Source organism: Perna viridis, chromosome 5, assembly GCF_037379345.1.
Source record: "Perna viridis isolate PV_CMFRI_1.1 ecotype Kerala chromosome 5, ASM3737934v1, whole genome shotgun sequence".
Taxonomy (NCBI): domain Eukaryota; kingdom Metazoa; phylum Mollusca; class Bivalvia; order Mytilida; family Mytilidae; genus Perna; species Perna viridis.
Window position 1 is genome coordinate 5,397,794 of NC_142449.1, and position 14,176 is coordinate 5,411,969.

The 14,176-nt window shown below is 36.9% G+C and overlaps 1 protein-coding gene across 1 annotated transcript; it reads left to right on the forward strand.

Moving 5' to 3' along the window:
- Positions 1 to 459: 459 nt before the first annotated feature.
- Positions 460 to 4,502, forward strand: LOC148615714 (toll-like receptor 2). The gene is made up of 2 exons (XM_088581558.1): positions 460 to 727; positions 2,125 to 4,502. Exon 2 carries the CDS (start codon positions 2,145 to 2,147, stop codon positions 3,960 to 3,962), a length of 1,818 nt encoding a protein of 605 aa, XP_088437684.1. The 5' UTR covers positions 460 to 727; positions 2,125 to 2,144; the 3' UTR covers positions 3,963 to 4,502.
- The last annotated feature ends 9,674 nt before the right edge of the window (positions 4,503 to 14,176 follow it).

Here is a 14,176-nt window from a genome sequence, read left to right on the forward strand (position 1 = left end):
CGTTATTAGAATGAACGAAAACATTTTGACCCACAAGTCAGTATATATTAGTGTAATCATGACAAGTATTTAAATTACAGGTCTATGGGAGTGGCAAATCCAGAAAGGGGATGCAGGGAATTAACGTTCCCTTTTTATTGGAAAAATTTTCATATGACAAAAAATGGAACCCCGATTGGTACCCCTCCTTTTCAAAGTGTCTGGATATGCCCTTGTATAGTGTAATCACTGTTTTCCCTCTTTATAAGGAAAGTTTTGAATAAGCAATAACATCTTCGTTTATCTTTCTACAGTGATAAATGGAGGTCCGGAAATTAATATGTTTAACCTTTATCATTTGTTTGTAAGATGGCATATTTATGGCGGATGTCCTGAAGCGAACAGAAAATATGACGTTTCCTCAAGACATGCAGTTCCTTAAAGAATCATGACACAATATTTCAATACCATGCACAATTATTACCTTTTTGTCACTCTCAATAAACCATCAATCCATATTCAACAACATCAGCCAAATTAATTACCGACGACGGGAGAGGATCCATCGGCGCAGATCAGGCAAATGATACACTGACGCGAGAGTAGTACTATTAGGAGCAGGTCAGTTATACGGTACATTGACGACAGGACCAGAACAGTTATAAAACAGTGCACTACTAGCTGAAGACGGGACATCACCCCTGTGATCAGAACACTTACACAGTACACTGACGACGAGACAATACAGGTCAGTTATACAGTTATTATTTTTTACTTTTTCATTTATTGCGTTTCACCATATCCGGTCTTTTTTCTATCAATTCCAGTCGGCAAACCTCGGGTGAGTTAGCATGGGATCCTGGTTCCTGATTAACCGACAGTAAACGCGGTACGATGAGCTGGGAAAGGATATCAGGCTATAAAGAAGCAGCAACGAGTTCTTAAAACCGATATTACTATAATACTACCCTTTCCAAAATATGCCAAGTTATTTTACGTACTAAATGTTTTCTTTTAAGCTAGGACGCCACTTCTAAAATCACCTTTGATCCGCCGTATCTGAACCTAACGGAAATTCTAGACTGGTACGATGAGTTATACAGGGGCCGATCCAGGATTTCAAGTTAGCTCTAGATTTCATCCAAAAAATATTATCCCAATTTTATTGCCTCTATGAACTAACTGCACCTGATGTACATGTATATCTAAATGTTGTTCTTCTAAGTTCAAACAAAACCATTTACGCATATTTAGAGTTTGTATCTATTGAAATCAGTAAATTCAGGAGTGAGAGAAAGTAGGACACGCTTGAAAGTTGAATTATATCGACACTTTGACCAAGTTTTAAGTTTCAAATTCCTAGTAATTATGAAAAAATCGCCGAAAATGTGATTTCGGTACCGTAAAAGTTTGCATGGGTATGGACTACATATTGTGTACCGCACGATCTCCGAAATACACTCTGATTATGCATCTCTAAACTTACACTTACAATAACACTCACCCAGTCTTCTTCAAATTGTGATGCAAATCTCTTTTTTTTTCTCGTAAGCGAAAATCGGTTGTAATCCGTTTGGTCACGATTGATTGTAGTTTAACGTTCTGTATGGACAATAATTCATGCACTTCAGAAAAAGAAAACAGACCCTGCTTTGTAGTTGTCTGGCAGGCCGAGTAAGATTTCAGTGTTAGTTCACAGAGGCAAAATTCCCACTACGATTTTGACTTTGGGACAACCAGTCGTCACACAATCTCGTGTATATCTGCCGCGTGTTTGACGGAAAAGCAGTGAACACCAGATTAATGTGACTCAGCCTGGGATCAAATAACAGACCCCTGTTTCAGTATGGGCCTCACCCCTATGTACTGCTCAGTGGGTACCAGTAGTACTTAAGAGGCAAGGTTCTGTCTGAAACGGTGGCATGTGAATCGAACAAACAAATTCCGTCAATGCGTTTGGACAAAGCACCACCTGAATATTGTGGCTAGCGAAAGTACAAGAAGTCAATAATCATCTGTCGCCTTGAAAGTAACACATACTTAAGATAATCACGCATACAACGGATATAAAATCAGAAACTGTAACCGTATTAGTTCTTAGTTAAACTGAACTGAAATACTAAGTATCGCTTTATAACATTGCAGATCATAGTATAATAGATGTAATGCTTATCCAAAGGATTGTAATTTTATGGGCGATCTGTTTGAAGTCGATTTGTTACGTTCGTGGTAACCTGATTGATTCGTCTGCTCCGCCTCACAACCTTGAAAGTGGTATCAATAGTTCACTTATGGTTCCCTACTCATGGTACAGTACATGTTCTTGGGTGAAGCAGCAAAACAATTTTGTGGAAATAAACTGTTTCGTTCCCACTGGTAAGAGGCTTAACTTCATCGATTTCAGACTGTTTACGTCCAAGCTTGACCCAATGTTCAGCTTCTCAGTAACTATTAAATGCCAAAAACCAGGTAAAGTTTTCTTGCCGTATCCAGGAAGGGCTAGATTGCTCGTTTCTTTGAAGGTAACCGATTGTTTCATCGATGGATATAAATCTGAGAGAAAAGATTACACAATAGACCTCATACCTGACATGATGAAGTACCTTGTTCTGAAAGATTCGGTGTTAAGAGAAACATACGAGGAAAGGTTATTGCGTTTCAAACCCGAAAGGGACTCTCTGGCGTTTGAGTGTGGACCGCTGAACGCTATAGAAATCACAGAGAGCGGTCTTAGGAATATAATCCCTACGTCATTGATCATATCAAAGAAGAGAAGTGAGGAAAACCGCAGAAGAGAAGAGATAGAACGTGTCAGCAATTCTCCAAGATGCAGATATCCAAACTTACGTCTGCTTGACAGGAGTAAATGGCATGGAGTCAGTCGACAACGAATAAGCAGTGAGTTTCAGGTTAAACTCTTCCCAGTGTTGGAAGTTCTCAATCTGTCTTCAAATGGAATATTGGAAATTCCAGTCCAGTTGTATGAGTGGGGATTATATCTTAAGAATTTGAGATATCTAGACTTAAGTCACAACTATATAAAATCTGATTTCAATGTTTTTAAGTGCAACAACGGAGTAGGTCCTGGATTGGGTGGAATCGTTGATCTCCGATATAATAAAATCCAATACCTTAAAGGTGATAGCCTAAAATATTTCTTTGGTTACATGTGCAATAACCACACTGTTTACTTACAGAATAACCCTTTTACTTGCGACTGTTATATCAAAGATCTGGTTGACTTTTTGCGTGGGCCTAGTAATTTTTCTGGACGGCACCAATACGACTATCTTAATGATCTTACTTGTCAAAGTCCTTCAAGTTTACTTGGCAAGGTCATATCAGGTCTAACAATGGAACTCATAGGATGCAAGACGGTTTCAATTTCATTTTACAAAGCCCCGATCATTGGGATTAGCATTTGCTTATTGGTTTTTATTATTCTTCTTGTACTTTGCTTTCGATATAGAAAAGAAATTGAAATATTAGCGTACACAAGGTTGCAAATAAGTCTGCTAGGTCGACGCACAATCAAAGGAAATATAAAAAAATATGACGCATTCGTAGCTTACAGCGAAGCTGACGTTCAGTGGGTCGTCCACACACTTGCAAAGCGCTTGGAGAACCCTGATAATGGACAGTCATTTAAACTTTGTTTACATCATAGAGATTTCGTAATAGGGGCAGCAATCGCCGACAACATTGTTGAAAGTGTGGAAAGTAGTCGTCACACAATCATCGTAGTGTCTAACAACTTCCTGAAAAGTGAATGGTGTCTCCTCGAGTTCAGAACAGCTTTACACCAAAGTCTACTTGAAAGGCAGAAACACTTGATTATTGTTCTTCTTGGAGAGGTTCTTACTAGAAACTTCGAACCTGAGCTGAAACGATGCATACAAACACTTACTTATGTAAAAGCTGAAGATCGATGGTTTTGGGACAAACTTGTATTTGCATTATCCGAAAGGAGTAAACACCCATGAAAAAGAGATCTGTAAAAAAATATTGCGTCAAAAAGTCAAGTTACCGATCGTGTAAAAGATCTTGACAATCAAAAGCTCAAAAACCATTAAGTGTCAGAACCTGAAACATGTTATGAAAAAACCGCCATTTTGATAGTTTAATTTGATTATTTTCACCATCAGAATCCAGGAAAACAGACAAGATTTTCCATATCATGTTGGACTATTGACTTACAATTTCAATGAAATGCACTGAAAATGAACATTGCAAGGACAGATAACTCTTGTCAAAAATCTCGTTTTTCCTACATTCTATTGAAAATTTTCTGAGCAAAGCCAGTGATACAGAGATTAAATAATGGTCTTTTCAAATAGAAAAGGTATCCTTGAGTGATATTTTATTGTCAGATCGGTGGGGTTTTGACATGCATGTTTCTGATTTTTCCCATTTTGCCAGGTTCTTATAAACACTTACACTTAATTATAAACATGTTAGTCTTAATTCTGCATGAAGCTTACTTCATATGCTAATTTTCATGAATAATAAAATGAACAACTGTTCAGATGTCATTAAAAACCCAACCATTTTACGGTAGTGCAGTCTCTGTATATGAGTAGCCGTTCATGTCAAAATAACGATACTTCCATTATGAAAGCATTTCCATCGTTGTAGTTGGAAAAAAGTATCGTTATTTGACATTAATGGCCACTGATATCTGTAAAACGTTGAATTCACCAGTAAGTTGAGGTGGTGGTATGTCTTACATGTCATCATGGATCATGGGAGTGGGTCTGACCTCTGTAAAGTGTCTAATTGGCAAAACAATTGACGGCAATTTATACTTTAGTTTTGGAGGATTGGGGTGCAGCAACTCCAAATAGCATTTATATGGACAGTTGCCCGTAGTTTCAAAGGAGGTTGTCTATGAATAAGTCCAATTGAAAGCTAAGATTGTCGTGTTTAGTTTGAATTCTTTTTAATACCTCTCAGTCCCTTTTAAATGTACTTTTTAGCGATGAACATACAGACACCATGATGTGGACTTTCTATGTTACAAGATCAAATGAAAACATATTCACCGTGTACAGGCACACATTTGGGAGAGAATAATCAAGGGAATCGAGGTTATAGCGGTAATCAAAAGAATATAATCCAGGGACAAAGACCAGACATGGAAAACAGACACGGAACAAAGAACATAAAGTAACTAAAATCATACACACAAAGTAACAAAAGTAAATGAGCAACTCGGACTCCACCAAAAACTGGGAGCATGGACCAGGTGCACCGGTAGGGTAAGCGTCCTCTGCTTTTCTAGAAACACCCGCCCAGTTGCTCATAAAAAGTCAAGTCCGGGGTAGACAAACGAGGAAAGGTAAACTTTGACCCGTTGAATAAATCAGTTTTCATGATGCTGATGGATACATCATAACGATCCACGAGTTCATGATGACGACCATAAAACTTCTGTAGTGATGACTTCAATCTTGTAGCAACATAACCCTGTTCGAGAAGCAGTATGGATACGTGGATACCGGGGGTATAGAATCGAGGCGGTACGGACACAGGATAGTCGACTTTTAGGTCTTGGTTTAAAAAAAAATAGATAGTTATTTGAACAAGCGATTATTTCACGGATTATGATAACCAAGGGTATTTTACATTGTGTTTCTGGTGGTGAAAGCGTCTCATAAAAAGGTCAAACATATCAATGGTTCAGGGTGAGGGTCACTGCGCACATAACAAAATGTTTAATTCTCATTCATTACCCTGTGATTTGTTTCAATAATGGTTTATTTAACTTCTATTGAGACCGCTTGAACGATCTAAAACAAAAACAAAACAATATTGGAATTTTAAAGCCGTCACTAGACGCCAAAATCCATTTTTTTGCGGGTGATAAAATACATCGAGGAGAGGCATAAATTATGCTCTAAAACGCTATCTCCGTGGAGCTTCGGCGGGGGGGGGGGGAGGGTGCTTCGCCCCCTGGACCTGCTAGGGGCCTTAAGCGGCCCCCAGACCCCTGCCTTAATTTTGCCTACACTTCAATTTGGTCTCAGCTACGCGCCTGAATTCAATACTAAATCGGCATTTCTGATCAGTTGGTGGGGTGTGCATACACTTTAGAGGGGTCTCTTATTTACTAGAAATATTTTTTCATTATCACTAGTATTCATTTCCATGAACTGTCTGAACTTTTCATGGTTGGCTCCATATCCTTGCTTTTGTAAATCAGCGAGCACGTCAACAGTCTCCTAGCTTGAGAGCATATTCCATGTCTTACATGTCTTAATTTTGTATCTCGGTGTACATTTTTTACCACTGATCGTTTTTGTTGTTGTTTCAGCATTCCAAGATAACGTTGAAAAAAAATAAACTCCAGCGGAATTGAACGAACCATTAGACATGCTAGTAACTTTTAGAATTAACAGTAAAACTGTACCGAGCACTGCTTAATGAAAGCATCATGTACCAAATACAAAATATTTGGAGTACCGAGTACTATTTTTTTTAAGATTCAGGGTACGGTACTCAATGTCCGGAGAACCGAGTAGTTCTTAAAAACTGGCAGAGTACCGAGTATTAGAAGGGGGTTACACCCTCATATGCATGCACGTATGTTTTATTATAGGATACATGAACTATAAAACAAGACCAACCGAAAGCTTTTGCTAATTGTTGAAATTGCAAAAATCCACGAAAATAGAAGACTCCGGGCCACTGGCTCAAGACAAAAAAAAAATTTATGCTTCTCTTTGTTTTGCATTTAAAGCATCCTCTCTTTAGAACAAATTCTGAAATGACAAAAGCAACGCCGGCTTTGGTTCCCCTCGCCCCGAAATATTGTAAGAACCAATATTGGCACTCTGTTAACTTTCTGATACATGTAGAGTGGACTGACTATTAGTATACATATTTTATGCTTAAACAATGTAAAGACAATCTACTAAAACTTGTAGTATTTGTTAGAACCTCGTGGAAAGTTTTAACTGTATTGGGTTAGTGCTTGTTAAATGCTGGAAAAGCTCAACTAAAACCACCAGGGAAAATGGCTAGGTTATCCTGTATTACAATGATGATATCCCTAAAAAATGTAAGTCCCACAACGAGCTTGACTTGGTAAATTCTTCATTGTAATAAGTGTGGTTAAAATTTATCGATGGATGTTTTATTCTACAACATTCATAGCGATATCGGCAATTAATTAAGAAGTCCCATATCGACCACGACCTTTGATGCACGATCTTCAAAATGGCATATTCATTGTTCTAACTTTGGTTGAAATCCATTTAAGCTGGCGGTAGGGTGCCAATATCCACACGGATATCCATTGGAGAGGAGGTAATACAATGATCTTGAAACAAAATCAGTTTACTGTTGAGACCGTTACTTTTTTTACGTGGTTTTGCTGATGATCGGGAGTTTTTACGGTCTTGACTATCCTTACGGATCTCGCACGCCCGCCCCTTACGGGGAGTATGTTAGTAATGCCAGTTAGTAGTAGAAGGTAGCGGAGCCCAGCCTTCGGTACCTGACCGAAGAACTCAGAGTATGTCCTACTAGCGGCTGAGCTGCTGTGTTGACGCTCTGGCCTACTCCCAGACCCCTCGTTGGCCCGAGAGCCTTTCCCCACTCTAACTATCTGTGAGTACGTCAACGTGTAGAGTGAAATGGTTTTGCTTAAGTTTTACAATGAAGATAATGGGGAGGACAGGGGCGGGAACCGGTAGCAGAGAGGGGGAGGGACGAGAGCCTGGAGTGGAGGGTGGATGAGGGATTGTTAATTATGGTAATATACGTGCATAAAGTGTCTACCCATGATGTAATATACATGTATTCAACCTTTCATGAATTGTTTCGATTATTGTGTAATTTGTAAAATTGTTATCTATAGGTTATGCAAATCTCGGTCATATTTTGACGGACTGATTAAAGACAACGAATGTAATAAGAAAAAATATGTCTGTTTACGGTTACATTGATTAAAAAATATGGTAGACAGATAGGCAAAATTCTTTGGAAAAAATTCTTGAAATTACTTTATGAAGACACTAATAGAAAGACTCATGCTTAGCCAAAATCATGATATTTCGCGACTTTTCTTGGTTAAAAATTGCTTATAAAATGTGTTAGTATAGGCATAAGAAATAATATAGGTAGAATAACTTAAAAAAAAGCCACGTTTCGCATAATACAACCTCGTCTATGATCCATATTGATATATTTCATTAATATTCCATTCAGTTGACGATATCCCTAACGGTAAAACAATTCTAGCAAATAAGAGGCCCTCTAAAGTATATGCACACCCCACCAACTGATCAGAAATGCCGATTTAGTATTGAATTTCTTTTAAACAATCCTAATTTCTGGGATTTGATACATCGCATCTACCCAAAAGAACTTGAGATAAAGGATACTACAGACACTGTGAAGTCAGCCTCATATCTTGACCTACACTTAAAAATCGATGGTAAAGGAAAACTATTGACCAAACTTTACGACAAACGTGATGACTTTTCATTCAGAATTGTCAACTTTCCTTTCATCTGTGGCAACATCCCGTCGGCTCCTGCGTATGGAGTGTTCATATCACAACTCATACGTTATGCCAGAGCTTGCCGAAACTACGCAGACTTTTTATATCGCGCTAAAACTCTAACAAATAGGCTTCTGGAACAGGGTTATGTTGCTACAAGATTGAAGTCATCACTACAGTAGTTTTATGGTCGTCATCATGAACTCGTGGATCGTTATGGTGTATCCACCAGCACCATGAAAACTGATTTATTCAACGGGTCATAGTTTTCCTTTCCTCGTTTGTCTACCCCGGACTTGACTTTTTATGAGCAACTGGGCGGGTGTTTCTAGAAAAGCAGAGGACGCTTACCCTACCGGTGCACCTGGTCCATGTTCCCAGTTTTTAATGGAGTCCGAGTTGCTCATTTACTTTTGTTACTTTGTATGTATGATTTTAGTTACTCAATGTTCTTTGTAGTGTATGTCTGTTTTCCATGTCTGGTCTTTGTCCCTGGATTACATTCTTTTGATTACCGCTATAACCTTGGTTCCCTTGATTACTCTTTTAAACGGCCGCATTTGATATATACTTCGTCTCCCGTATCTGCACTGAGAATTGTATCCCAGTCGGCACACGCAATATTTGGATTTTTGCGTCTAGTGACAGCTTTAAAATTGCAATTTTGTTTTCTTTTTGTTTTAGATCGTTCAAGTGGTCTAAACAAAAGTTGAATATATTATTATTTAAACAAATCACAGGAAAATGAATGAGAATTAAACATTTTGTAATGTTCGCGCTAACCCCCATCCTGAATTATTAATATGTTTGTCCTTTTATAAAACGCTTTCACCACCAGAAACACAATGTAAAATACGCCTGATTATCATAGAGTTCTGTGAAATATTCGGTTGTTCAAATAACAATCTCATTTTTTAAACCAAGACCCAAAAGTCGACTATCCTGTGTCCGTACCGCCTCGAGTTTGTACCCCCGGTATCCACGTATCCATATCCCCAAATGTGTGCCTGTACACGGTGATATTTTTTCAACCAATTAAACAATAATGAATACAACAAACATATTTTCAAGGAACAGGATAAGCGAAATGAAAAGGGTAATCTTTGTTGCCATTACTTAAACAAGACTAAATTATGCAGGAATTACCTTAAATACAACATGATAGATGTCGTAAAAGATTGCAGTTAATGTCATTCCGGTAACCTTGAAAAAAAAGGGAATAATATCAAATAAATTTATCTTTTTGCCAGATACATTAGACTACACTTATGTTTGTGTCCAGCCGGTTTAAAATGATATGAATTATAAAAAAAAACAAACACTATTAAGCACTTAAAGATAAGTGCATGATTATAATTGTAAGTATGATTATGAACCGTGGTAACAGGACTAACCATTTATTCAATCGATGCTTTGCTTTTGCGCCAATTAGTATTCCATTTGCACCACAAACCATATTTCGTTTGCGCCAATTACAGAATTTAATATAATATGGTAATAGTAGTAATGCGAATGTTTAAAAAATTGGCGCAAAAGCATGACGCCCTTTAACATGATACGAACAAAGATGATAGGAATAGAGGTAGATTCAGGTTTACAATATGAAGGTTTGCAGAACGCGAAGCAAAGCGAGTCGAAAAAAAAATTGAAGGTCTATTCTTGATTGTTTTTCTAACTACACGATTTGTTCGGCTTTTGCCATTTTAGAGAAGACACACGCCCGCAACACCCCATCTAGAAATCTACATTCTGCTGTTTAACTGCTTGAATGAAGGTGTCTATTCAAATTACCATAGAGCTTTTAAGCTCCATTGTTACTAATTCAATAGATAAATAGAACCTACCTCATCATTATACCGAGTTGTTGTCATCATTTTGGATATTGGTTTCCACAGACTCTTTAAACCAGTTTGTGTAAAAGGTCAAGATGAACAAAAACGATCTTTTCTTCCACTACCGTTTGTCAACAAATGTATAGATGCAATTAATTTGGCTAACATCTTCCATCACAAAAACGTAACCTACAAAATTCCCCCATATTTCAAAGACAATTCAATACCAAATATTTCATATTCATATAATGCCGTGGAGGACTACGCAGGGAAATGGATAACACGAAAACAAGAAGACATTGATTCTCTGTCAGAGTGGGTAAAGGCCGCGAGGTCTCTAATTTTGAAATGAATGAAAGGTTTAAGTAGATCAATGAGTATCAATGCTACATCAGTTTTCAAAGACCCTGGTGTAGCAAAAACATCGTCTTCTATACATGACAAATATGTTGTCGTACCAGCAGACAAAACCCAAAACATTATTTTTATCTGCAAAACGTATTATATCCAATGTTCATTATCAGAGGTAGACGTAGAAAATAGTAGCAGTGACAACACCTATACTGCCACTACACTCTCCAAAGAAGAGATAGTGGATAACCATAAATCTGTGCTATCCTATTTTGGTCTCTCTACCAAAGATGATGATTGTGATTTACCGTCTATGTACTGGATTCCTAAACTCCACAAGAATCCATACAAACAACGTTACATAGCTGGATCTGCAAAATGTACCACCAAAACTGTTTCAAAACTTTCAACTTCTATATTCACAGCTGTCAAAGAGGGTCTCCAGTCCTACCACAACACTTGTTACTCCCGTAGTGGTATTAATTCAATGTGGATCCTAAAAATGCAAAAAAAAATGTTTTGGAGACCCTCTATTCAAGATTATTATCAGAATATAATAGCATTAAAACCTATGATTTTTCAACACAGTATACTTCTATTCCCCATACTCAAAATCCTAACGCAAAACATTATACAGCGTTGTTTCTAAAAAAAAAAGATGGAACACCTAGATACAAATATATAGTTCTTGGTAGAGATTCCTCATACTTTGTAAGAAATAATTCCACGACATCTTCCAAATATACAGAAGAGGATGTTTTCAAAATGCTGGAATTTTTGATCGACAACATATTTGTCCAGTGTGATGTACGTCTTTTACAACAAACGCTCGGCATTCCAATGAGAACAAATTGTACTCCTCTACTTGCTGACCTATTCCTTCACTCTTATGAGGCTGACTTTTTAGCCGATCTGATCCGAAAGAAAGAACATCGTTTAGATATATCCTTTAATCTAGTTTTTGCTATATAGATATGACGTATTATCATTAACCCTAGTTTCGGGGATTTAATACATCGCACCTACCCAAAGAACTTGAGATTAAGGATACGACACTTTTAAGTCTGCCTCATATATTGACCTACACTTAGAGATCGATGGTAAAGGAAAAATATTGAAAAAGATTGAAGTCATCACTACAGAAGTTTTATGGTCGTCATCAACTCGTGGATCGTTACGGTGTATCCAGCTGCACCATGAAAACTGATTTGTTCAACATGTCATAGTTTTCCTTTCCTCTTTCGTCTACCCAAGACTTGACTTTTTATGAGTAACCCTGCTGGTGTTTCTAGAAAAGCAGAGGAAACAAACCCTACCGGTGCACCTGGACCATGCTCCCAGTGTTTAGTGGAGTCCGAGTTACTCATTTACTTTTGTTACTTTGTATTATTTTAGTTATTTTATGTTCTTTGTTGTGTGTGTCTGTTTTCCATTTTTGGTCTTTGTCCCTGGACTACATTCTTCTGATTTCCACTAGAATTTTGGTTCCCTTGATTACTCTCCCACTTTCAGCAAATGCATAGCATGCTAATTCCCCCATCATCCGTTGGGATAACTGGGCTTAGGACACCTTCCTAGATTTTTTCAAGAGATTCTAAAAAAACACTTTTAAAGGAATTTCCAGCATTTTACAGAACCTTGAAATGTTTCAGCTTAACGATATTCTTTCTTTCGGATCAGATCAGCTAAAAAGTAAGCCTCATAAAAGTAGAGCACAGTTTGTTCCCATTGGAATGCCGACTGTCTGTTGAAAAAAGCGTCTACCATACTGGACAAATATGTTGTTGATAAAAAATTCCAGCATTTTAAAAACATCTGATGAATATTTGTATCTAGGTGTACCTTCTTTTTTTGAGAAACAATGATATATAATGCTTTTGAGTCGGGATTTTAACCGAGTATGGGGAAAAGAAGTATACAGTGTTGAAAAATCATAGGTTTTAATGGTATTGTATTCTGATAATAATCTTGAATTGAGGGTCTCCAGAAGATCTTCCAAACTTTTCAGGATCCACATTGAATTAATACTACCACGGGAGTAACAAGTGTTGTAGTAAGACTGGTAATCCTCCATGGCATCCATAAGAACTTTGAAGTTATAATTCCAATTTACGGAGCATAAACGAGCATAAAATGAAGTGAAACATTTTTACCAACACCATTCAACTCAGGAAATCAAATATCCTAGAAATCCGAGCAAGTATAATAAAAAGCTTCGCATACACAATATAGGTTTTTGACACACTTAGGCATAGGGAATTCATTATGGGCACAGCAACTGGTTTGAACACAATATAGAACAATACTTGAAATTCAATTAGAAATCTTCAAAATCAGACCAAAAATTAAGTTGATTTTTTGGGTGTGACACATTTGACCCCTTATAATTTGGAAACAGTAAGAAATATCTGAAAATTGAATGAAAAATGCAGGCAAGAATTTTCATAAGTATTCAATAAAAACATATTTTCAAAATCAGACCTTAACATAAAAATGCTAATTTTTTGGGTGTGGCCCTTTTGACCCCTTATAACTCAAAACTCAAAAATCCTAAGAGATATCTGAATTTTGAATGAAAAATACAGGCAGGGATTTCATAAGGAATCCAATACAAAAATAATTTTTGAAATTAGACCAAAAACTAACAATGCTTTCAAGGTTTTTTTTAAACAACCAAGAAAAATTGTTGCAGGGGTCCCTCCAATCTAATTTGCAGTCCAATAATCACCCTTCTTCATATTATATTTCTGCCATCAATCCCCTTCCATTATTATTTCAAACCCTGCGAACTTAAAGCTGAGGAGGGAAAAACATTTTTTTAGTTCTCTGACATACATTATGATACAGAAATGAGATTGAAAGCACGTGAAAATATCGTCCTGCATTGTGCTTTTTCAAAAGGGATTCTCATACTTTCATTAGAATTACTTCTACGATTTAAAAAAAAAATTAAAATCAAAATAGATTCCTTGGTTTTCATTCACTAATGTTCAACTTTAAATTAAATTTATTGCATATGTTTAATACTGGAACAGAAGATTAAATCTTAAATAATCAGTGGCACCATGAGTACATGATACATCCGTCATGAATATATATATAGAGAACCCTCTTTTTCTGAAGTATCATAGTTTCAATTACACGTACTCAAAAAAGAAACATTGCAGGAACAATTATACTACGTAGCTTTCATTTTCCTATTCTTCCTATCATTCAAGGAAAAACAGTATTTTGACTCCTATGTTCTATTTCTAATTAGCAGCCATGTTTTTTTTATCAAAAATCCAAGCATCAACTTTTTGCAGGATACTGTAAGAAATTATCTTACCAATATTCATTTGATTCTGAAAAGTAGTTCTAGAGAAGAAGATATTTTAAATAACAACAAAAAAATAGCCAAAAATGATTTTCACGAAAATTGTCACACAGGTAGCTTTCATCATCCTGAACACTTTAACCCTGCCAGAATTTGCCAAAACCTAATGGTTGCAAAAAACTTGTGTGACCT

What these genes read in the sequence shown, in the direction of transcription:
- LOC148615714 (XM_088581558.1), top strand. Translation starts at nt 2,145, where the DNA reads ATGCTTATCCAAAGGATTGTAATTTTATGGGCGATCTGTTTGAAGTCG.